The 26,690-nt window shown below is 38.8% G+C and overlaps 1 protein-coding gene across 1 annotated transcript in view; it reads right to left on the reverse strand.

The window, feature by feature from the left end:
- Nucleotides 1-26,690, reverse strand: part of DOCK3 (dedicator of cytokinesis 3) — a 310,047-nt gene that overhangs the window by 172,183 nt on the left and 111,174 nt on the right. The window contains exons 5-7 of the mRNA XM_006892272.1: nucleotides 25,770-25,854; nucleotides 20,037-20,078; nucleotides 19,314-19,468 (exon numbers count right to left, since the gene is read on the reverse strand). Of these exons, the coding sequence (XP_006892334.1) occupies nucleotides 19,314-19,468; nucleotides 20,037-20,078; nucleotides 25,770-25,854 (282 nt within the window). The remainder of the gene's footprint in view (nucleotides 1-19,313; nucleotides 19,469-20,036; nucleotides 20,079-25,769; nucleotides 25,855-26,690) is intronic.

A 26,690-nucleotide genomic window follows, 5' to 3' on the forward strand; every position in this document is an offset into this window, starting at 1 on the left:
AATTCTATATTATTGAGGAAATGTCTACAAATGAATTCCTTAATTTAAATCTGTGACAAATCTAATGGTGTCTTAATTTTAAGATCATTTGTTTTTATCAGAGTTTTAATTCCTGCGTGGAATGACATTTCACACTCTTATCTATGCATCTTTCCAGCAAACATTTGGTAACTGTCAATGAGATGCAAGCCTGTGCCAGGTGCTATGGCAAAGGAAGAGTTTCTAATCCTCTGGGAGTGGAATTCATAAAGGATATCCTGGAAATATAGAAAGATCCATCTTCTTCAAATAACTCAGCAAAAGTCTCCCAAGTCTTTCTATTTCATTTTCATCATTTTCACTTGGTTCTCCATAGAGATGAGTGCCAACTGCTTAGCTCCTCTCTGACGATAACCTACCTGGTCCTTGAAAACAGGCAAGTAGCCCCCAAGCCATACTTCACTGTACAATGCAACCTCTCAAATGTTTCCTCACAGACTCACTTTCCAATTTAGATTATTGGGCTTTATTTCTCAAGTTCTTCAAGTTTCTCCCATCTCATTTAAAGCACAGGGAAATGAGTGAACTAACGATCCATAAAGACAAACTGGGGCCACTACTGAGGTTTCAAAATTTGTTTTTGGTAAAAGCTTTCTTCTTTTTTCAACAAAATCTTACACTGCTCATCAAATAGGAAGTACAGGAAGTGTATCATGAAGTTTACCTTCCGAAGCACCTTTGGGTGGGACCAAACTACAAGCTTTCAACACTCCTGAGCACTGGCTGCTCTAAAGATTACAGCCAAGAAAAGCTTATGGAGCAGTTCTACTTTGTAACACATGGGGGCCACTAAGTGTTAGAACTAACCTGACCACACCTTTTTCTCTTTTAAATACATGTATTCACACAGTTCTAGACCACAAGCTGCTTCATGGGAGAAGGCTGGGTAATCTCCTCCCATGCCATTAACTGATTCTGAAAACCCACCGGAGGGTCAGTAGGGGTTAGTTCTGACTTTATGGTACACAACAACATTCAAAAATCATACTGATAATCTTGAAAATGAACTAACTGGTAACCTAATCTGGCGGCTTAGTGGTAAGAAGCTGCATTGCAATCCTCAAGGCTGATGGTTTGAAGCCAGTAATTATTCCACAGGAGAAGGATGGGCAATCTCCTGCCTTTACAGTGAGACTGGCACAGGATAGAGGAGTCGCAGGTGACTCGACGACATACAACAACAACTAAAAAAATAGGAAAAATAATTTTATACTTCTTAGCTGAAGGCTAACCAGTATAAGTTACTATCGAAATTAATAATGCAAGACCCTCAGTGCCAGCAATCCTTCCTAGATGGGTTTTTAGTGACTTCCTAAGAGCAGGCCAGAACTAGTAGTAATAAAAGAAATGATGCAGAAATGAATGGATCAATCCATGAATGAGGATTAAAATAAAAAAACAAATCTGGCTCAGAACTTTTTCAATAAGCTAAGAGCATAGCCATTCAATTAATCTGACTGCACTCTTCAGTAAGTATATAAATAAGCACCATGACAGGAAAATACTTAAGAGAAAAACCACTGATAACATGATGAAATGGTTTCCAACTTATTTACTAAGCAAACTGGAATGAAGGATAAACAAATGCTAAAGTGTGTTTGCTTTTTAAAGACTCATGGAAAAAACCCCTTTTCTTTGGCAATCATAACATTAATAACGTCTTTTATTAAAGATCACAATCTCATACTCAACATAATCTATTAATTAGAAAAAGATTAACCATCAATAAATTCCATCTTGCACTGGTAAGATATGCATTCAAATAAGAAAGACTTGAATAAGTAAACAATTATATTTCTAGGAGTTCAACACACAGGACTTAATCCTAATTCTTCCTGGTAAGGCTTTGGAGCTTCCACAAAGCATTATGGAAACAAAACAAACACAAGAGAGGTGTGAACTGGGCAACAGCAATCACCAACAAGTGCCTCACGTCAGAGTTCACCAGCACGTTGTCATCCAGTACCTCGTGCAATAAGCAAGAGCAAAGCAGCTTCCTACGAAAAGGATCCTTCTGGTTATTATTGTTCCCCACCCCCCCCCCACCCCAAACAGTGATAATATTGTTAATCTTGATTCTATGTTTTTGTTCTTTATTCAGAAGTCTAGCTTTTAAAAAGTTTTCACTTTACTCACTACCTGCTTTTTTCCTTTGGCATAAAATAAGAGAAGAAGGACTATTTCAGAGAGGAAAGGAAAACCACAGTATTTTTTGAAGACTTGCTTTCTCTTGCCCTGCCACACAAAACGAACACATATTCCTATAGACCTGTGATCCAGGAACAATTGAAGTCCTCTAAGGATACCAAACGATACATTATTTATATTTGCTAATTTGTCATTTTGTACTGCTCTTTCTGGGCCTCAATGAGCATCATCTGACACCTATCTCAGCACAAAACAAAGCTACTAATAAATGTACTCCAAAAATGAAGGTGTCCTGATGAGAGTAACAGCTTATAGAAACAAAAATGAGACACACAGGGAAATACAAAAATAAAACCTTGATTAATTCCTGAATGGAAGCTAGAAAATTCAGCCAACCTGAAAAGTCAAATTAACATTTAAGTCTGTAAGACTAAATTCCATGAAATATTTTCAAAGCTTTTTAAAAGTGTAAGGCTGAGAAGCTGAGTAATAATGCTCAAGGAACAAAAGCAAAGGAAGATCTAAAAATTTTCAAATTTGTTTAAGAACTCTAGTTGCCTACTGGTCCAGTTTTAAGGATTTATTTTTATTCTTTTATTTTTCCCCCCCGTGATGTTTAGCTCTAATAATCTTCAAGTCTTCTTCGCTTTCTGCAAGCAAGGTTCTATCACCTGCGTAAGATGCTGATGAATCTTCCTTCAATCACAAGGTCATATTCCCTCCCCTTCATATAGTTCGGTTTCTTCAATTACTTGTTCAGCACACATATTGAACAGGGGTGAACAGAAGGTACAATCCTGACACATCTTTCCTGATATTAAATCATACAGTATTTCCTTGCTCTGTTTGAATTACTGTTTCTAGTTCTCTACATAGGTTCATAAGAGCAGAGTTAAGTGTTCTGGAATTCCCATTCTTTCCAACGTTATCCATCATTTATTATGACCTATATGTTGTTGTTGCTGTATGTGACACTGAGTCAATTATGACTCATGGCAACTGTATATACAATAGCTCTCATCTGGGCCCTATCCTGAGCTAACCTCACTTTCTCTGACACATCTGATCCCATTGCCACAGACACTATGTCAGTTCATCTCATCCAGGGTAGTCTTCTTCTGCGCTGACCCTCTACCCTTCCAAGCATGATGCCCTCCATCCAAGGACCAGTCCCTCCTGGTGACATGCCCAAAGTATGTGAGATGGAGCCTCAAAAATCCTTGCTTCCACATAATATCACTCAGCATAATACCATCCAGGCTCCCCAAATTGTGTAATGCTTTATGAGGTCACTGTTTTTTCAATGCTGTGTAATACTCCCTGGTGTGAATATACCATAGTTTTCCTATTCATTTGTTTGTTGATGGGCACTTAAGTCACTTCCATCTCTTCACTACTGTGAATAATGCAGCAATAAACATGGGTTTGCATACATCTGTTTGGGTCATGTCTCTGATTTCTTTAGGGTATACTCCCAGTAGTTGAATTTTGGGGTCAAATGATATTTCTATTTGCAACTTTTTGAGAAATCCTTCTGTTGTCTTTATTCATTGTCCAGCTCGCAGATGCATAGCAAGCAACTGAGAAGACCGTGGTCTGGATCAGGCACATGTTAGTCTCTACACTAAGATCGCTGTTCTTTAGCACTCTGGAGAGGTCCCTGATGGTAGATTTTCCTAATTCTTTTTGTAATTGGGCTGTTTTGTCTTTTTCTGGTTGAGAAGCTGGACTACTGTACAAATGTTAGATATGAGTCATTTATCAGAAATGTCATTGGCAAGTATTTTCCCCAGTATGTGAGTTTTCTTTTTACCCTATTGGAGAAGCTTTTCAATGCACGCAAGGATTTTCATTTTTGAAGGACACATGAATCTATATTATCCTCTCTTGGTTGTAGATTTTTGGTTATAAAAGAAATGATTTTGTAAAACGTGTAATTGTTTTCATTAGATATTTGAAATGATAAATTATTTTACTCACACCATTTGTCTAACCAGTCAGAATTATGTGGACCCTTGGGTTCTATGTGATGCCAAGGATCCACTTTGTCCCTCTGCTAACAGGACAGAATGACCAAAGTCCCTCAGTGTTGCCTCTCATTTGTGCTATTCCTTCACTAACTGTTCTTTCCTTTCTGGTTGATTTCTAGTTACTTTAATAACCAGGTAGTTTGCTCCATGTGTTGGACACTAGGCCAACACATTTTAAAGTTCCGTTTTCTGCTTTCTTTCATGAATCTCTCTTCTTTGTATTTAAACAGCATACAGCTCCATTCCTCAAAAATACAAATCCACTGTGCTGGTTGAGATGGTACCAGAATCCAGAACCTTTGTTCTTCTACTTCCACATGAGAACTCAAGTATTCAGGTTTTTATTTTGATTTTTAGTTTATGATTTGACATGTGTTAAAGTTTATGGAGTAGATTGGCATTCCAACTCAACCATTCATTTCTATCTTGCTTTATGACATTGATTACAACCTCAATACTGTATCATCACGCTTCCCATTATCTTTCTGTGGTTCTTTCCATTAATCCTTCAATCCCATCCTCTTCCTGATCTTGTAATCTTGCATGGCTGAAAGTTCTAAATGCTGAGGATTTCCCTGATATTACCGTTCACCTTTTCGTTCTGTCCTATTGTTTGGCTGAAAGCTGTGCCACAGGGATGGATTCCATTTCAAGCTCTAAAGGCAGCTAAGGACCATAGTCTTAGGCAAGTAAGTCTGGCCTGCAATGTGATTTTTGAGTTTTGTTCTACATTTATCTCCTACTTTATCTATAACTGTCTGTTGTGATCCCTTTGAAAGTGGTCAGCAGTTGTAGCCAGGCACTGTTTAGTTCTGGTCTCAACAGACACCCAGTTTTTAAGATTTTACTCTGTTATTAACAACTTCTAAAAGCAGGCAGATAGTTTACATTGGTTTGTGAAGGTGGAAAAAATAATCCCAAATCTGTGAGAAATGCCTCTGGTTTTAAGAAACGTCTCCAACCTGTAGAAGCTGTGTGTCTCAAGGAAGTCACAGGCTAAGATTCATAGAGTTGTGAATCTGAGGGTGCCAGCCAGAGTTTTATAAGTCAAGCTGTTTATTCCAACCAGTGGGTTTCCAGAGGAATACAAATAAAGTGCAATTTCCCCCAAATAAATACATTTTAACAATAACTATAAAACTTCGGGGGGGATAGGGGAGGGAAGCACAATAAATACAGAAAAGTTTAATTTTGTATTTTCTTAGATATTCTGATATTTCTTATCACCCATGTCTCAGGTCTATTGTAAACTACATTAAGCAGATTTAGAATCAGGACAAGAGAAGTTGGTGTGAGTGCTGAGAACAGCAGGACAAAAGGCGCCTCCCACTGCTTCTGGAAAGGGATAACTTCAGTTGACATCCAAAAATAAATGTAGGCTTGTCCTCTGTGTTATCTTATCTAAAAAGGGGTCATAATCCATGGTCAATTCACTGAAATGTGGGCGTCCACTCTCATCTCCCCAGCCTTTGAGTTCTAACACTCAAAAATCTATTTATTGAGTTGAACTACTAACCTTGTTCCTACACAAATCTAGGAAATGGATTGTTTTTTAACAGGTTGAGATCAGCACGTAGTGATTCCATGATCTATGCTTTGAAACACTGAACATGCCGGGGTGGGGGTAGGAAATGGGTGTCTGCTACATCATCATCCTTGTGGCTCTGCCTCCAGACACTGACGAAAGGGAAAAATGCTTTTATTCTGAGTTCAGCCAGATTCTACACAAAGTTGTCTTTGCAAGCACAGAATCTGTTTACGGAAATTATATCTTCAAAGTTTACAAGCAGCTATTTATTCATTTGATAAATGTTACCTACAGTAGGTTGTGCAACATTCTTCCTTATACATATATTCTAAGAAAGAACTGAGGAAGGAATTAGTGTGTGAATATTAGAGTGATTTTCTGGCTTTTACTGCAAGTTTAAAAGCTTGTTCAACTTTTCTCCTAATTTATCTACTAGAGTGTGATGTTTTCCACAAGGTATCCGGGTTGTTTTGGTGTTTTTTTTCCCCCCTCCAGTATCTCTATGATTATGATGCCTATTGTCTAGCAATTTTCTAAGAAAGACTAAATAAAGTTAAATTCACTGCCTCACTAAGATAAAACACTGTTTTCAGTGGAACCAGAAAAAAAATTCCCTTAATAAGAACTCTTCTGATAAATCTCAAGGCTGTGGAAAAAGAATTATCACTGCTGATGCCAGATGGAATTTGGCTGAAATCAGAGAATATTAGAAAGATGTTTAAAACTCGTGTTTTATTGACTGTGAAAAGACATTCTACTGTGTGGATTATAGTAAATTATGGCTAATACTGAGAAGGGTGGGAATTCCAGAACACACAATTGCATTCATGTGAAACCAGTACATAGACCAAGAAGCAGTTATTCAAACAGGACAAAGGGATACTGCTGGTTTAAAACCAGGAAAGGTATGTATCAGAGGTTGTATCTTTTCATCATAACTACTCAAACTGCAAGGGAGATCTGGTGGCTTAGTGGTCAGGAGTCGTGCTGCCAACCCAAACGATTGAGGTTTGGACTTACCAGCTGCTCTATGGGAGAAACGCAGGCAGTCTCCACCTGTGTGATTTACAGCCTGCTGGAGGGTCAGCTATGGGTTGGCTGGTTCCAACTCAACAGTACATAAAAACAAAAACAATTCAAACTGTATGTTAAGCAAATAATTCAAGAAGCTGGACTACAAGAAGAAGAATGTAGCATCAGGACTGGAGGAATGCATCAAGAACCTGCATTATGCGGTAACACAACAGTGCTTGCTGAAAGTGAGGAGGAACTGAAACCCTTACTTGAAGAAGATCTAAGAACATAGTCTTAAATATGAATTACAGTCAACATAAGGAAAGTAAGGCACTGTTTTCACTAAGATGAAACACTGTTTCACTAGTTTTCAATGAAACTTACAAATGGCAAAGAAGGAACATCAATATAAATGGAGGAAAGACTAAGATCGCTAACATTTTAATTTTATTCACATCCATAATCAATAGTTATGGTAGCAGCAAAGAAATCAAAAGATGTGCTGCCCTGGGCAAATCTACTGTAAAGAACATCTTTAAAGTACTGAAGAGTAAGGATGTCTGTTTATAGAGTTACTTGAGCTGACCCAAGCTGTGGTATTTTCAACTGCTTTACATGGATATGAAAGCTGGACACGGAATAAAGATGACTGAAAAAAGAATTGATATCTTTGAATTGTGGTGTTGGCAAAAAGTATGGAATTTACCACAGACTGCCGGAAGAACAAATAAATCTTTCTCAGAAGTGCAACAGAACACTCTTTACAGACTTTGTCTCATATACTTTGAGTATGTTATCAGGGTTGGTTCTTGGAAAAGGACATAGTGCTTTGAAAAGCAAAGAGTCAATGAAGGGAAGAAAAGATCCTAACAGATATGGACTGACATAGTGACCGTACACAATGGGCCTAAGAAGGCACAGCAGAGATTGTGAGGATGGCACAGGATCCAGTCAAGTTTAGATGTGTTTGGAATAAGGGGTGCTGTGAGCTGGAGTCCACCAGATGGCATCTAACAACAGATATTAAAGACAGAATAGTAATCTTATTAACAATAAGAGCTTGGCTCTATGACACCATGGACACTAAGCAACATTAGTAACTTTCAATAAAACAGCAAACAGTAAATGTATGGAGAGACTGAAACTCTCTAGACTGCTGGTGGGATGTAAGATGGTGCAACCATGGAAAGCTGTTTGATGCTTCCTGAGAAAGTTGGGAATAGTAACATCATTTGATCCTGTAATGCCAATACTAGATATACATCATAAAGAAACAAGAGCAGTGATATTAACAGATACATGCACACCCATATTGTTGTTGTTGTTGACTGTACAACACATAGCAACCCTATAAACAAAAGACCTGAAGCCTTTCTATAACTATCATCATTTCTTCAAGTTTATAGAGTTTCCAGAGGCATGTTGATTATGAAGTGGATGCCATTCCTGCTTCCACCCATGTTTACTGCAGCATTATTTACAACAGTAAAGAGTAGAAACAACCTAAACGTCTATCAAATGGACAAGTGAATAAAAGAAACTATGATATATTCATACAAATGAATACAAAGCAACACTGAAAAATGATAAAGAATTAATGAAAAAATGTATGATGTAGATACATATGAAGGACATTATACTAAGTGAAATAAGTCAGTCACGAAAGGAAAAATATTAAGACCACTGTATTTTTCCTCTTTCCTTCTGCTGCTAGAGTGATGGACCCCTGTAGGGAACTGTTTGGAGAGCTCTGGCCTTCACCTGATCAAGGCCTGAAAGAGGCTCAATGGTGCTACACAAGTAGTTTTACTAAGCACAGGTAGCTGGAGAGTGACAAAGGTGAGCAGAGACAGAGGGGCCAGGCCAACAACACTCACCTCTGTCAGTGTGAAGAAAATTTTCATCCTTTCTCATATGACACTGCCCTCAGTCAGAACAAAGTTAATGGCAATTAACAACAACTGCAACAACACTCTCGGATGATTTTCACTTTGATGCTTTTAGGCACTATCTGATGCTTTGGGCATATGCATAAAAGTATGTCGGGCTGGGCTGGCTTCTGGTAGGACGTATATTTAGCTTTAAACTTTATTTGAATTTATTCTATCTATACTTTAAGTTTTATGTTATATAAAGAACATATATTGATGAGAAAACTTATCTAGGCAATCAGACCATAAAAGAATTCACTTACATATCCATCTGTTGGCTTCCTCATTTCACAGGCCTCAGATCTCTAGCTTTCTTTGTGGAAGAGTGAGCTGACTGTTCACACTTCCTTCCCCACCTCCCTGCCTCCACTGTCACCAAGTTGGTTCTGACTTATAGGTGACCCTTTAAAAGATTTCCAAGGCTGAAGGTTGCATAGAAAGAGACTGTCCATCTCTCTCCTGCTGAACAGCTAGTGGATTTGAACCTGTGCCTTCGGGTTAGCAGCATGACTCTCTATGGACTGTGCCATGAGTCTCCTCCCTGCCCCACTTGCCCCCTCTTTTAAAAGAACATTTCTTTCATATTCCCCCCGCCCCCACAATTAAGGCTAGAAATCCAATTTCCTGAAATGACTCTAGGAAAAAGTTCCCTTTGTTTGTCTCAGTTGGCAATCCTCTGTGTTCCTTGGATATTGTGTACCTAGATTATTGTTGTTAGGTGCCGTCAAGATGACTGTAACTCACGGTGACCCGACGAACAATGGACCTGAAATCTGCCGACCCTGCTTCATCCTCACCACCTCTGACTCATTTGAGACCTTTGCTACAGTCACTGTTTCAAGCCAGTTCATCAAAGGTCATATTCTCTTATGCTGACCCTCCGCCTTTCCAAGCATTATGTCCTTTTCCAGGGACTGGCCCTTCCTAACAAAATGTCCAAAGTATGTAAGAAGAAAACTAGCCATCCTTGCTTCCAAGGATCATTCTAGTTTCACTTTCTCCAGGACAGATCCATTTGTTCTCCAGGAAGTCCATGGTATAATCAGTACTCTGCTCTAACATCGTAACTCAAAGACATTAATCCTTCTTCTGTTGTCCTTAGTCACTATCCAGCTTTCTGTTTGTTGCATAGAAAGCAAATGAGAAGGCTATGATCTCTCTTGGTCTGTAAGCTGACATCATTGCGCTTTATTACCTTGGAGAAGTCTTTTATAGCAGATTTTCTCAATGATACACATTTCTTGATTTCTTGAATGCTGGTATCAAGGGTGTTGACTATGGATGCAAGCAAGAGAAAATTGTTAACAATTTCAATCTCTTCACAATCTATCACGATGCTGCCTACTGGTGCAGTGGTGAGGACTTTTATTTTCTTGATCTGCGATGTAATCTATGTGGCAGGCTATAGTCCTGGACCTTCTGCAGCAAGCACTTCAAGTTCTCCTCACTCTTAGCAAGCAGTATTTTGTCACTTGAATAATATGAGTGCAGATGAGTCTTCCTCCATTTCTGATACCACATTCTTTTTCATAAAGCCTGGCTTCTTGAGAGTTCCCTTTAATGTCCCTCTATCCTCGTAAGGAGCTCTGGTGGTATACTGTCTGCAGGGAATTGTGCTGCCAACCCAAAGACACTGCTTCTTTGATGGTTCAAATCCACCAGAAAATCCAAGGGTGAGAGATGGGCAGTCCTCCCCCTCAAACCTCCACCCCTGTGGCCATTTATAGCCTGGAAACCCACTGGAGGATCAGCTATGAGCTGAAGAAGGAGAGGGGGGAGAGAGAAAGAGGAAGAGAAGGGATGGCTAGAATCTGCCAGTGGGCTAGAATCTACATGCCAGACCAAATGTCTACGGGGCCAGGGTTGAGGGACTAAGTCAGAATTGCACTGACTGCCTGAGCTCCTGTGGATACATCCCAGTTACCCTGTATGACATCCTTCACAGAGAGAAAATTTGTTTGATAAACGAGGGGTTCACTAATCATGTTAAAAGTTCTCTTGAGGGGCTCCTGAGATTTTTCAGAGAGGTATATGATTTCATCTGAATAGACTGGCTGAATTGAGCAGAACTTTGTACAGGCTAGCCCCCAGATTATAAACAAATGCCATTCCTATATTTATCTTTTAAGTAGAATTTATAAGTCAAAACTGTTAATTATGGTTTGAACCTAAAATAACTTAGTCAAATGTTTGTTTTGGTATACTGTGTAGATGCACTTTTCTATGCATAAAAAATTATAAAGAAACACTTCAGATACATGAAAGCATCTTTAAAATGACAATACAGTAATAATCACAATGTTTTGATACATACTGCAAAGAAGTATCCATTTATTATTATGAGCCATTGTGTATATTTTCAATTTTTAATTTAATAGACTTTATGGAGGTTGCTTTTGAACTACGGGTTACAGGTAAAATCAGATGTTTGTATCCAGGGGCTGCCTTTATAAGCCAATTAAGGAAGCATCTGATTTTCAAGAACAAGTTTATTCTACACATTCTGAAACCTGCATAAATTCCAAGAGAGTAAGAAAGTGGGGCTTGGTTTGCAGAGCATCTATGCAAAGATAGCTAACCTATGCGTTTTCACATGAGAATCCAACTTTTAGGGGAATTTTGTATTCCCAGGGCCTAGCAGAAAAGCCTGACAAACAGAAGGCTCTACAGTAAATGCCAGCTGAGTTATCAAATCAATGACCGGTGCTCTGAGGCTTTAGAGCACTCTGCTAAATATGTAGGGGGTTAGTGAGAGAACTAGGCATAGTAACTGGCATGTAAGCGCTAAAGAAAAATAAAGATCATCATATAGTACTGCTGCTCTTGTGAATAAGGAAACTCATATGATAGTAAAGAAAGCAGTATCAGTATTTCCAAACAAAATCAAATAGAATTCAGAAGAAAAATGCTATTCCAAAAAAGGATTATTTTTATTACTCTAGGGGAGGTAATTATTAAGTTATGTACTGTCAAGTTGCCTGTGACTCATAACAACCCTTTGTATAACAGCCCTAAACTCTGCTCTATCCTGTGCCAATCTTATTGTCTCTGACACACCTACACCCATTACCCCAGTCACTGAATCAATCCATCTCATCAAAGGTCTTCCTCTCCTGCGCTGTCCCTCCACCCTTCCAAGCATGATGTCTCTCTCTTGTCCCTCCTTGCAACATGTCTAAAGTATGTCAGACAAAGCTTCAGAATCCTTGCCTTCAAGAAGTAGCCTGGTTTAACCCTCTCCAGGATGAACCTGTTCATTATCTTAGCAGTCCGTGGTATATTTAATACTCTTCTCCAACACCACAGTGCAAAGGCATCAATTCTCCTTCTATCATCCCTAGTCATTATCCAGCTCTCTGATGCATAGCAAGTGACTGCAAAGATTATGGCCTACATCAAGTGCACTTTAGTCTTCAGACTCACATCACTGCTCTTCAGTACTTTGCACAGGTCTCTGACAGCAGACTTACCCAACACAATACATCTTTTAAGTCCTCCTCAGTTTCTGAAAGCACGGTTGTGCCATCTGCATAAAGCAGATTGTTGATGAGTCTTCTTCCAATCCTGACGCCACATTTCTCCTCAGAGAGCCCAGCCTCTCAGAGCATGTTCTGTTCTGCATATAGAGTGAAAAGGTATGGAGCTAGGATACATTCCTGACGTGCACTTTTCCCAATTTTGAACCATGAAGTGCTCACTTGCTCTGCTCTGAGGACTGCCTCTTGGTCCAAGTATAGGTTTTGCATAAGCATGATCAAGTGATCTGGGATTCCCATTCTTCTCAAGAGTTAGCCACAGTTTGTTGTGGTCCACACAGTCAAAAGTAGATTAGATGATGATTAAAAGCCATAAAGGTAGATACAGAAAAAAACGCTGAGTTGTTGTTTGTTGTTTTCTTTTAAAAACAATCAAAAGAGCAAAAATAGCACAAGTAGTTCTTTTTAGAAGACAAATTCCACAATAGTAGAAATAAGCTAGAAAGGGTATTTCTCATTCTGGCCATTCTTTTACTCTTATCCCATCATCATTCCAAAGAAAAGCAGATACTTGCTCTCCACTGTCTAGCTGGTTATGTAATGAAAGGAGAGAGGTATAAATTGAAAATACTTTGGTTTATCTTTCTGCATACAAAGACAATATTTGTTACAATCTGCTGTAATTGTTTTTCTTTTAAGAGAGTTGTCAGGTATTTTGTTTAAGGAAGTATAATCCTAAAGGAGAAAAGTATCTGTCAGGTCAGGTCCAGGTTTCTTTAAAAACATTATCTCCTCCTGTGCAATGCATTGTCTCTGAAAACCAGCTGAAGAGACAGCTATGAGTCAGTTCCAACTCAATGGCAATGAGTCTGAGGGGTTTTGGAAATATGCATAGAGACTTATATCCCCCCCACATAAAGGGGGTCAGACAATATATACAGTTACAAATGTGCTTTTGTCACTGAACAAAATTTCATAAATTTTAATATGTAGAAAAACGTTTATGTAAAAATGTCCCTGAAGCAGACAGAATAATAAAATGGTCAAAATCTCCCTTGTCCTCCCTTACCGAATCCCTGGGACTGTGAGTAGCCTGGACTTTTCTACCATGATTATGTTACATTGTATAACACAGCTGTCTCTAAGACCAGAATAGTATTCAAGTTAGTCTGGTCTATTCACAAGTTGTTGTTGTTGATTGCCTTCGAGTGGAGCACGACTCATAAAGACCCTACGAACAAAAGGCACAAAAGGCGTGAAGCCCCTCTACAACTACAGACATTTATCAAAGTTCATAGAGTTTCAGGAGGCATGTTGTTTAGGAAGTGGATGCCACTTCTGCCTCCAATTCACGTTGAGTCCTTTAAGAAGTAATGCATTTTCTCCCAAAGTGGCCAAAGTGGGGGAAAAGGAAGTTAGGTTTAAAGTAAGAAAAAGACTCACTGTATCTTGCTGGCTTGAACGTGGAGGGGCCTGCTACCTAGGAAGGAATGCAGATGGCGTTCGGAACTGAGAGGAACTTCCAGATGACAGAAAGAAAATGGGAACTCAGTACTAAAATTCCAAGAAACTGAATTCTGCCAACAACAATGGCTTTGACATATACTTTCCCCCAGAGCTTCTAGTTGAGAATTCAGACTGGCCAACATCAATTCCAGCTTTTGGTCCTCTGAACCCACAAAGTGACTATCTTGTCAGATTTCGGTCTAGGTGCAGAACTGTAAACTAATGAGCTGATATGGTGCAATGAATTACTTAATATTGATCTTTCTAGTCATTGTCTTTGTGACATCTACACAATGACCAGGTGATTTCTGCGACCCATCAATGGGATTGGGAAGCCTATTAATACAATTAAAATAAGCTATTTAAAGCCACTAAAAATTTAAAAAAATAATACAATTAAGGTGCACGGAACTTTTTCAGGTGAGGGATCATATAAATAAGATGCATGGAACCCTAGCAAAGAGATTGGTCAGTTTTGCCATCATGTGAGGATTAAATTATACCAACCCCAGAAAAGAAAGAAGGACCTGACTGGCAGAAGAAAGAGCCAGGGGTGGATCCCAGGGTCTCTGCTCTTAGAACCTCCTACTCTCATGAGAAAGAGAAAGCTGTAATACCAGAGAAGGAAGCAAGGCAGCTAGACAGTGAGAAGCACAACAAAGAAACAGCAACAGTACAACCAGGACACCTGTGTAAGAGGGTGTGGTAGGTGAGCGAAGTGGCAACAGGGGGCAGGTCAGCCAATGAAATGAGAGCTGAAAAACTTTAAGAAGGAGGTGTAATGATGGGGTGGGCTTGTTGGCATAATGGGGAGCCCTTGGCATAGCTAGGCTCACTGACCCAAAGAGCAACAGAGCTAAGGACGTTAAGGCAGGAAGTTTATTTACTATTGGTGGAGTGAGGAGCTTTCATACTTAAAAAAAAAGACAGGATAATGATAGTCCAATGGTGATTTATTTTATAAAACATAATGCATGAGAATAATTGTATTAAACACAATGTGAATAAAGAATGCACAATGTATTCAAACTTTGTAAGCAAACCAATAATATATGTACACACACAACACATGTGCACGCATACACACACAAACACCAGAGCTAAAGAGTTCTGTATCACTTGACCACCTGCTCAAGTACTGCAGAGAGGGGGCCAGTGGGACAAGAGCTGAGAGAGATCTTTGCCAGAAGCCACGGTTGAGAAGTTATTCTAAACTGACCAACAGTATCTTGAGAAGCTTCTGACCCTTAAGTGTAACCCATTACTACCCTAACAGACTACATGTGAGTTATACCTTAATATTGCCCTAATAAATTCTGTAAGATCTGGAATGTCTATGCAACAGATTCTCAAACACAATACAGAGTGCATTGAGAGGGAAAGATGGTGTCATTCTTAGCCAAAAGGTATTTTTGACCTTCCCCTCATTGGAATCAGCCTTGGATTGGTACTGACCCTGATTCTCTCTCCCTCCCTCTTTGGAAAGTTAAATGAGGAGATCTGACAAGGCTGAGACATCCTTTTTAAGTGTATTTTGTTTTAAACCACCAAAATATGGTAACTGGTTCCAGTGCAATAGGAAACGTAATAGTCTCTCACTTCTTTCACCTCTTTTTGAAAGACTTCAATAGTATTTACTAAGCCAACTCTTTACTGATGGACATTTGGATTGCCTTCCAATATTTGCTATTGTAAAATAATCTCTTTATACAGAAGGGTACAAATTTCTTGGTATCAAGTTGTTCACACTGTTTTCCCACCCAGATTGTTAGGTACTTAAAATTAGAAATAACATGTTTCACATCTTTTGGGACCCATCTCTATGATGCCCTAATTTAGATCTTTGCAGGAGAAGATACATTAATTTTTAATCTCAAGATCTCTAATCCCTATCAAAGGGTACACAAAGAAGAGTCCTCATAGAATTCATGCTTACCAACTATTAATTTAAAGAAAAAAATTTTACTCACATATAATTGATACTTATTTAATAAAGACATTGATTTATTTATTTAAGCCCCATGCCGAACTCTGGGGAAGAAGCTCTCATTCCAGTAGGGGAAAATCCAATTGCATGTGCACATATAATCACAATACAATGCCTGGTAAATGGGTAAAATTAGGCTTAACCACACTGCATCAAGCCAATTTCGATTCACAGCTTCCTTGCAGGACAGAACTGAACTATTCACAGGATTTCCAAGGGTATAAATCTTCACAGAGGCAGAATGTCTCCATTTTTCCCCAGCAGCAACTGGTGGGTCTCAATTGCCCACCAGTGTTTTTGTTAGTGGCTAAATTCTTTAGCCATGTGGTCTCCCCTCGCCCTTCTTTTAAAGATACAGGCTGGGTGAAGCTATAAGGACTAATTCTGTTCACGAATATTGAGGAAAGTTTTCTAGAGCACACCTTCAAAGAAAGGTTAGGAGCTTACTAAGTCAACAGAATAGAGAGGTATGAAGAAGTACGAAAAGATTAGAGCATGCCAAGTCAATTCTGGGGTGAAAAGGATACACTGCACTCAATGAGATTAGAGATACAGGTAGAATTATTTCTGCCACACTAATAATAGGGCTTCAGGAGAAACAAGAAATGCATAAACATATGTGCAGTTTTCAAAGGGAAGTTTGATGGTAGTTTGAAGATTAATTCAGGGTAGGAAGACAGTGGAGTCAAAAAGCCTTGGGGAGAAATGTGAAGGGTCTGTCGTGACATGGGGGATGGAGTGGGACTGGAGTGACTTGACTGATGTTTAGGAGACAGACATTCACTGGATTTAGTGACTAACCGACAGAGAAAGGAGTGTTAAGAAGATGAAGCCTAAAAAGACTAGCAATTTCTGTTAATGGTCTTTTAGCAAATATGAATAATGCCTTTAACTTGATTTAAAAAGAACAGGAGAGAGTATGTGACTGACGAAAGAAGATAAAGCTTACGGAAGCTAGAGATGTTTAAGGCATATGTGCATACATGTATTTGTATGTGCTACAAAAATATTTATGAACATAGTATAGCACACGCAGGGAAAAGTTATGAACATTTCCTAGCCATAAACTTTCTTTTATATGTAGAAATGATCCCTGGGTAAATAGAATTCTACCTCAGAAAGGAAAAAATGAGACCCTGAAGCTGAGAGGAGAGAACTCTGTTGGAGATTCAGAAATGAGGCTAAATATATGTGACTGTGTTCTAAAGAGTGAAATGTCACACAAGCTAGTGACAGCTACTGAGGACCTGGCAGTGGCTACTCCTTCCCTCCTGTGAACCACCTAATAGCCAACAATCAATATCCACCAAAATGCACTACATGGATTTGCAATTTGATTGCCTGCAGAATCTGAAATGACTTTTAAAGTGGAGGAATATCTGGTCTTCTCTTTTCTCTTTTTATTCTCGAGCTTGTTTGTGTTATCTGGCACACAGGTAAGTGTGTCATGGTAAAAATGAACAATATGTTAGTATCTTTTAATTGAAGTCTCTCTCTCTCATTGCTGTCAGGTTAGAACCAACTCATAGCTGACTTGCCACTGGGTTTCTTTCTCCCAATGCTGATGGAATCAAACCACCAGAAAAAAAGTCCTGGCCTTTGGGTTGGCAGTGCAACTCCTTACCCGTGGGCTCACCAAAAGTCTCTTAGTGGTTAATAAAGGTTTAATATTTGGTTAAGAAAAAAAGTTATTCAAAGAGTTCTTTTGATGAAAAGTATCAAGTTCTCTGTGTCAATTATACTTGATGTATTAATACAGTCCATACTTTCAGTGATTTCTGTCAATTGCTTTGAGAATGTACTATATCACCAATGTGATACCCAACCAGAATGAACCACGAATTTCTAGTAATAGTTCAACATCAGAAAAATTTTCAGTTTATACCAACTATATAAATGTTAATGTAAGGAAATAAAGACCATTTATCAAATTTTATCTTGATAGAAAACTTCTCTTTAGATTAACTCTTAACTAAGCAAACGAAGGATATTTTCAACTAAAGACTTCAAAATTTTCATATTTCAATAGGAATGTAATATAATTTTCTAATATTTAGGAATTTTAAGTTACTGGAAAATTTCCAAAGACATTAGACTTAAAAAAAATTTTTCTTCTTTGAAAATGAGCTATAGTTCAAGCTAAATTATAAAATAAAAGCAAGTTAAGAGATAAAAGAACTGTACACAAGGATGCTCCATGGACCACAAACTGATACGGCTCTCCTGGGCTTGGATCTTCTCAGTTCAGAAAGCCACGTGCTGGGCACAGACACTATGTGAGGTAACAGAATCAGAAAGCAAGAAGAGAAGAGTCCCTACACTCAGGATGGCAAAGTGATGAGCTCTCATTTTCAAATAACAATTCCAAGACTTCCAGATGTTCCACAAAGTACGGATGAGATTTGGGGGGAGTGTGAAGGGACACAGTGAGATTTCTGTTAACTTCTCTCCCATGCGACAGTAGAGGTGCCATTTACCTGTTTCATATATTAGAGTTTCTCCTAAAATTGAGCCTCAGGAAATGACCTTTTACATAAAAATGCACACAGGAAGATTACAAACCACTGGTCTAAGAGAAAAGTAAGAGCATCCAGAGCCCAAATTTATGCAGCCCTGGTCTACAGTCTTGTTTATGTCTAATAGTTGTAACTGCTACCACAGCTATTACAGCTTTCTCAGTGCCCCCCACTGGGAGCCACTGACAAGGTAAACCCTGACCAGTCGATCAGACCATTTTCTTTCTCCCCCCTCCCCCCGCCTCGTGAAGCATAGTGCTTTGCTTTATTGTAAAAAGCAGAGGTACCCTGGCACGAACTGCTTTTCTTTCATATTCTAATTTCCATTCTTAATTTTTCTACATATAATGCACTATGCCATTGTAAAAAAATTATTCCAGATTTATTTTCACTTTGCCCATCTACAAATCAACCAAAGTTATCTATGTGGGTTCCCTAGGATTGCACATTGGCTATAAAGGAAGTCTCTGCCCTGAGAAAGCCTGCTGGTCTGTAGAGGGAGGGAATCCCCTGGATTCTCAAGAGGATGAGTGCTGCCTTCACTGCTCATGCTGAAGGACCTTGTCACGGGCATGATAACACAGTCTTCCATATGTAGGTCCCTTCTGCTACCTCTCCCCCAACCTAAGAAGAATCATGAAGGCAGTCTAGGAAGATGCGCAACCCTTCAGAAAGGTGAATTTGCATCCAGGGCTGGGTACCCTCAGACTGGAGGAGGAACCTTCAGCCTACTTCCAGTAAATCCTCTCTTTTACATTCAGCAAGCTAGCTTCAAGGTTCCCTGTGCTCTGGTCTGTCCTTTCTGCTGTATTTGATTTGCTCTGTCTTTCTCTTCTTGCTTTTTCCTCTGGCGCTAAATGCCAGATGTATCTCTTTCTCTCCTGACATGAAATTAGCTAAGATTAAAAGCTGGGTTGGAGCTTTTAAGTGGAACTAGGCATAGTGGTGGGAAAGAAGTCTCAAGATGGTGTGACTTTGAAGACCTCAGGCCACACTGGGTGTTTGGCACCAAACATTTACTTATTAAGAGGTTATTCTGTTTTTGTTTTGGCTCCCCCTTTGAAGATGAGCAGTGCTTATGACCACAGCTATCCCGTCTTAAGGTTCTCGACTTCATCCGAATGTGCAGTAATCTTACCTTATCTGCTTGCCTTCTCTCATGTCGTACAAGGAAAAGAAGACATCAGTATCTTCCCCAATGGTATTGTAAGTAAAACTTTTCAGACTGAGGAAAAAGTGATGTGGCACTGGCATCCGGCAGGTTTCGCCATGACGTGGACGCATCGTATCTGCCTGATGAGTGATTTACATTTTAGCTTATCACATTAATCAAAAATAAGGTAAAAACTAAATGGCTACCTCTCTTCACATGAAAGGGATTCCTTTTAAAGAGGGTCTGAAAGTGTTTTCTTTGCTAGTAGAGGGTTGCTCTATATGCTTAGGTGGAGGAGGGCAAGCATGCAAGCTGGCACCAGGAGGCAAAGTGAACGGGTAATGAGAATAGTAATCCCAAATGCAAGTGAACTCAAAGTTTCCAGGGGATCATTTTCACTGTCATTTATTAGAGACACTATCATGACTATGATACCATTGATTTATTTATACTATTAGATGGTAATAGTTATGACCATTTTAAATAACATTCTCTGTTTCTCCCAGACTACTCTCTTTCAATTGCTCTTAAGTAAATTTGCACAGAGGAGCGAAGACTGGCCAGATCTGCTTGGAGGCCGAGGATCCTTACACGAAAGGCACTCCCACAGTCAAGAAGTCAGCTGTGTCTGTCACTTCCTGGTGCTTCCATATGCAGTGATCTCTTAGAGTTGGGGGAAAGCCTGGGAAGCCTGGCCAAGCTTCTTACCTGGGATGTACTTTGCTGTACACTCTGTCGACTTGATAAATGCTATGGAAAGAAAACAAAAAATTAGTGTGTGTGAGTGAACATATATGTTCATACTTTCAAGAAAAAAAAATCCATGGTTTTCTGATCCATAAGCCTGTGGGAAGGTCGTGGTGGTTGTTGTCGTTGACTGCCTTCGAGTCCGGCACAACTCGTAGTGATCCTATGAACAAAAGGCCTGAAGCCTTTCTATAACTACCGACATGTATCAAAGTTCATAGAGTTTCCGGGAGGTTATTAGCCTAAAAATCTCCAATTCACTTAATTTACAAGACCCTATCAATGTGGGATAAAAGTTACTAAATGTAACAATAAAATTAAGCTCACTGCCATCAAGTAGATTCTACTCAAAGCAGCTCTAGAGAAGAGAAACTTCCCTAGAAGATCTCAAGGCAGAAGGAGTTCTGCTGGTCTTGTAAAGAGTTGGGCTGCCAACCCAAAGACACACAGTTTGAATCCATCAACCGCTCCATGAAAGAAAGATGGGCAATCTTCTCCCATGTGATATATTGCCTCTGGAAACACATAGGAGGGTCAGCTATGAGTTGGTTCCAACTTAAGGGCACTTAACACCAACCAGTAACAACCTTTACACATTCTGATTGCCTCATCTTTGTCCTTCAGAACAGTTGGTGGGTTCACACTGCCAACCTTTCAATTAGTAGTCAAGCATTTAACCGCTGAACTACCGGGGCTTCTCTAACAAAATGAACTGCTTATTATAAATGCTGGGAACTGTATTAGGTATCGTAGATCTCACAAGGGAAGTATAAAACATATCTAATCAGGGTTGCCAATGAAATTACGCTTGATTCTAGTAAATAGTCTAATCAACTGATTTATTCTAGAAATGAAATTATAAACGTTGCTCTCTTCAAAGTACTAATTAGCACTAGAAGGTAAAAGACCTAACTGGATTTTTTTTTCCCTGATCATATTCCATTATGTATCAATTTAGACTCCATCAATATTCAGAGATAGCGGAGACAGCTGAGACAGCTTCTAAAATAAGTCCTCATGTTTTGAGAACATCTCCCTCCGCATCATGAGAACAGGTGCTTATCACACCTCAGTGTGGAAGGGTAACAAGGAAGCAGAAGATTTGAATGTGAGAATTCTGTTGGATCTGGCCACAATTTAGAAGCTCACATATTATGTAATTTCTGTGTGCACACTTTTCAAAAGAAGATTTTCCTAATTAAGATTAACACAAACACTTTGCTGCTGATGCTCAAAATGATCTTTAGTTTGGGCAGCATAATTTCTAAAAGTGGATTTAGAATTATAATTATGAAAATTAAAGAACTGGGGTACACTGAAGTTTCCTCTGATTTACATTACATAGGATGAAAATCCAACTATCTGTTGAAGAGATCAACACTTGCACCTGGGATTTTGTTTTTAAATTAAGACTAAAGTGTTCAAAATGAGTATTTAAGGTATTTATATAATTTTTTTTAAGAAGTGACAAATATTATCCCAAATTTCATACTGAGTTTGTATAATAGCTAGTGAGAGGTTTAAATGTTAAGCAAAAATGTTTCAAAGGTTATTCTTTTGGATTTTGCTGATGATGTTAATATTCTGTACGGAATTTAATGTCAAAATCCCAAGGGGCTCTCAATAAACTCATTGAACTCTCAAAATTTGTATTCCTCCACCATCTCCAATTCTTTCAAAGCAAAAACAAATGAGATAAAAAACTTAGCAGAAAACTTAGCAGAGAATGAAATAAAATAAAAACACCATGGCCTTTAGGCATTTCTGATAAAATTTAAATTTAAGAAAACAGTACTATCACCGCTGTAAAAGTTTATTGTAACTCGTGGCTGCTAAAAAGCTAACTCTGACTTAGGGTGACTTATATACAACAGAAACACTGTCTGATCTTGCCCTAACTTCAAGGTCAAAGGGATGCTCAAGGTCATGTTGCAGCCATCATGTATCTTCAGCCTTTTCTGATTTAGAGAGCTCACTTTCAGTGCTCATTAGGAAACCTTCTGTTGTGATTCTTTGAGAATTAACTGGCCTTTTTTTCTAGCCTGGAATTTCTGGTGAAAACTGTCCACTATGGAAGGTCTTAGTCTATCGTAAATACTGGTGACACAGCTTCCAGTTTCTTAGCAACCCCAACACTGAACTGCACTCAAAGGATTACAATAATATTACCCATCCTCTACTTAGGTTGCTCCATTTCACAAGGACAATTACCTTGAATTCTTTATAGTGCTTCTTTTACAAATGATAAAGTACTTATACAATTCATATTTTTCTTTCTTTCCCTGGAACTTTAGAATGTATTCTTTCTTATTATCTATCTCCTTTCATCTATCAATCTCCATAATATTGTTATTTTTCCCCTTAAAACTTGTTTGTACTACCTGGTAAATTTTAAATATTGCTCACTGTTGAGTTAAGTATTGTACTACAATTGTCTTTCCTTTCTTCTGCTACCTTTTGATTTCCCCCCCGTATATATTTACTTCTTTTTTTAAATTACAAGGCCTCTTTCTATGCACTCTAACAACTCTATAAAATGCCATTTAATTTTATTTGCCTCATGTTGAAAATTGTCAAATTTATGATCAAGTGTTTGTGTCTCTCTTGGAGATACCCTACCTGGTGCCTTTTGCCCTTCTGCTTTATTATAGAGCACTTTCGTTTCTAGGCCTGCAGTGCTTGGGACTTCTCTCTGTTGTCATACTGAGAATTCCTTGTACTGCTGACATGTGTGGACATTTTAAAGGAACAATTCTTCAGCAGTTTTCTGAAAAGGCTTTCTTGAGATAGATTTATTTCTTAAGACAACGAAGAACTGATTTTTCTTGAGACTACTCTCCTCCTTGATTATGAGCAGCTAAATATATGCAGAATTTTAGGCTGAAATTTTCTTTTCCTTCAGAATTTTGAAGCCATGCTCTATTGTTTTCCAGCTGTGAGAGCTGCTATTCTTAAAACAAATACTTTGTGTGAGGTTTGTTTTCCTTTCTGAAAGGTTTTAGCATCCTCTATTTCTGGTGAGCTGCAATTTCACAACTGTCAAATACTTGCTGGGCCCTTTTAATTTGTGGACTCATGTTCATCCAGGGAGTAGTATCTTGATATGATTTTTTTTTCAATAATTTCCTTTGTTTTTTCATTTTTTTCTTCTGAAACTCCATTTTCTGTATTTTGGAGCTTGTGAATTGAAGCTTTATTAATGAAGCTTTAATTTTTATAGCTTTTCTATTTGAATTTATTATTATTGCTATAATCTGTTTTCAGGGGAATTTTATCTATCATTATCTTCTAATCTTTATGCCAACTCTATTCTAGTTATCTCATTTTGAAGTTTAAAGCACCCCTTTCCTTCATAGATTGTTCTGTTTTGTTACCTGGTTGTATTTTCCTTTACGCAGGAAGAACCCTTCGTTCTGTGTGCTTTTTGTTTCTTTCAAACTCATTAATTCTTTTTGTCTCTAATTTTTATATAAGAAATTTCTTTTAGAAGGACAGATTTTCTACCAACATTCAGTGTTTGCTCCTACTGAAGAGTGTGGCACTGGAAAGCTCCCTAAAAGTGTATGTGGGTGTGGTATGAAGTTATGTCATTTAGTCCCTAGGTTCAAGTTCATGTACTCTGTTGTTGTTTGTTGTTATGTACCATCGAGTCGCTTGCGACTCACAGCGACCCTATGTACAACAGCCCTAAACTCTGCTCTGTCCTGTGCCAATCGCACCGTCTATGATACACCCATCCCTATTACCCCAGGCACTGAATCAATCCACCTCATAGGGGGCCTTCCCCTTCTGCACTGTCCCTCCCCTCCACCCTACCAAGCATGATGTCCTCTCCAAGGACCTGTCCCTCCTTGCAACATGTCCAAAGTATGTTAGACGGAGCCTTAGAATCCTTGCCTCCAAGGAGAAGCCCGGTTTGACCCTTTCCACGATGAATCTGTTTGTTTTCCTAGCAGTCCATGGCACCCCCAATACTCTTCTCCAGCACCACAGCTCAAAGGCATCAATTCTCCTTCTATCCTCCTTGGTCATTGTCCAACTCTCTGATGCATAACAAGTGATAGCAAAGGCCATGGCCTGTATCAGACGCACCTTAGTCTCCAAAGAGACACCAATGCTCTTCAGTACTTAACAGCAGACTTTCCCAAGGTAATATGTCTTCTCATTTACTGGCTACTGGTACTGAGAGTGTTGACTGTGGAGCCAAGCAAGCTGAAGCTGTGAACAATCTCAATCTCCTCACCATCCATCCTGATGCTGCCAATTGGCCCAGTGGTGAGAATCTTTGTCTTCTTGACACTGAACCTCAATCCATATTGGAGGCGGCAGTCCTTGACCCTCTGCAGCAAGCGCTTCAGGTCCTCTTCAGTTTCAGCAAGCAGGGTTGTATCATCTGCATATTGCCGATTGTTGATAGATCTCTAGCAACTCTAAAACTATTGTCTTTGGACTTTACATCTTAACCCCAGACTTTTCAACACCTATGGTTATTTTAAAGGTATCTTAAACTTAAATAAGAAAAACCAGATTTATAGATTCCCCACTGCTCAACTCGCAAACTTGCTCTGCTGATATATAACTGTGTATCAGAGTATCTTCATCCATTTATTCTTACAGTGGACACTTAGCATGTTCTCTATCATCCCAATAAAGTATAGATTCAAAGCATGAACTTTAGGAACAATAGTAGAGAATAAGTGTACGCCAGTTCCCTAAAATTAACTAAAATATTATATGCAAAATCATAGCTGCTGTGCACTTGGGGTTGATGGGAGTATCCTCTGAGCCTGTATGATGCAGAAAAGGTTAAAAACCAATACCAGGATGGTGATGTTTTCCAGGTGTGGACTAAGTCATGCTCATTTTTAATTATTGAGTCTGTCATATGTATAGCTGAAGTAACTGTGTACATCTATCTACATACACTGGTAAATACAAACAGACAAATATACAGAGCGATTTCTATATTATTTAGGCAATTTCCTAAGGCATTCAACTAGGCAACATCCTTGCTATTACTCATGCTCCCTAAAAATAGTGCATTTTCTTAAGGAGATTATATAATTTTTTTTTTATTCTCAGGAACTTTTATTATTCAAATCCAACTTGTCCCAAGTTTTCACCCAGCTCCTTGGCCTAAATTTAGTAATAACTTTATGATTGTATTGTTTGGTTTTCTTTAAAATTTTCATTTTCCTTTCAAGAATTTCTCATCTAGCCTATGAAATATAATTCTGATCAGCAATCAACACAATACATTTTTATGATGACTAACAGAAGGATAAGGATCTATTAGGCTGTCTTTAGAAAGACTGGTCAATGAAGTCTAGATTCAATCACTACACTGATCAATAACTGCCTCTTTCTATTTTAAACTACTTACCTTTATAAGAAGTAGAAAGAAAGGGAAACAACTACAGTTAAGTGGTGTAGGCTAACTGAGTTCTGTTTACCAGCAGAATCAACAAACTGACTCCTAGACATTACAATGAGCTTAGAAGCGCTACAAAGTAATTCCACTTAAAAAACAAGTGTGATATTTACTGTCAGAATAAAGAAGACTCCCTTAATACACTAGGACAAAAGCAAAGGATAACTTTTGGGATGTTTTTTTCCATATATAATTAAGAAAAATAAACAAAGTGGGGAAATTCAGGTGTAGGGGAACAAGTCACCTCATATTAAGTTTCTTACCATTTTATAGAGATCTGAGACACTAATCTGATCTGAATCCACCACTTCAAAGTCCTTTCGAGGCACCAGATCCAGGCCCAAATGTCTGGTAAGAAGAAAGAACACAATCAGCATGGAAAGTCCTCAGATTAATCATCTCTCTTGGTAAAGGAGAGGATAAGAGGTAAAAGAGGAAGATCTTTAATGAGACAGACTGGCATAATAGTTGAACAATGGGCTCAAACACAACAGTGATTGTGAGAATAGCACAGGACTGGCCATTGCTTTGTTGTGCTGTAAGCAGAGTTGGAACTGACTTGATAGTATTTAACCACAACAACAACAACTATATATACACAAACTTGGGAGTTCACACCTGCCATAGAACAGAAGTCCAGACACTGACCCAGAAAGAACATGTCTTTATCTAGCAACACCTAATTGTTGACTCATAGTTGACACTCTCCAAAGGGTTTTCAGGACAGAAAATTGCACAGGAAGAGACTTCCCATCTTTCTCCACAGAGCAGCTGGTGGACTTAACCTGCACGGTTTTAGGATTGCAATGCAGCCTCTTACCACTGTACCACCAGAGTTAAATACGGCGGAGTTTTTCAGATTGAGACCATTCCAGTCACCAAGCAATTTCACTTGTGAGGGTCAAAAAGAATTAATTTAATACTATATTTTAAACAAGAGACAGACATTTGCTGTACAGAAGTAACTCATGGTTGCTGTGATGCTGAACACTGTGACACTGAGGTGTCAAATGTGATAATGATTACCCATGGTAGACAGTGTTTGGTAGAGCTCCCTGATTAAAACAAGCTTGGGATCTCTGATCCACAACCCCCATCTTCAGGTACTGCATTGCTCCCCCCCGACCCGGCTCGCACTCCCCCCCACCCCTGCCAGCTCTGAACTTTGGGACTGGCCAAGGGCT

This window comes from Elephantulus edwardii, unplaced genomic scaffold (assembly GCF_000299155.1).
Source record: "Elephantulus edwardii isolate Elephantulus edwardi_28Jun2011 unplaced genomic scaffold, EleEdw1.0 scaffold00113, whole genome shotgun sequence".
NCBI classification, from domain to species: Eukaryota; Metazoa; Chordata; class Mammalia; order Macroscelidea; family Macroscelididae; genus Elephantulus; species Elephantulus edwardii.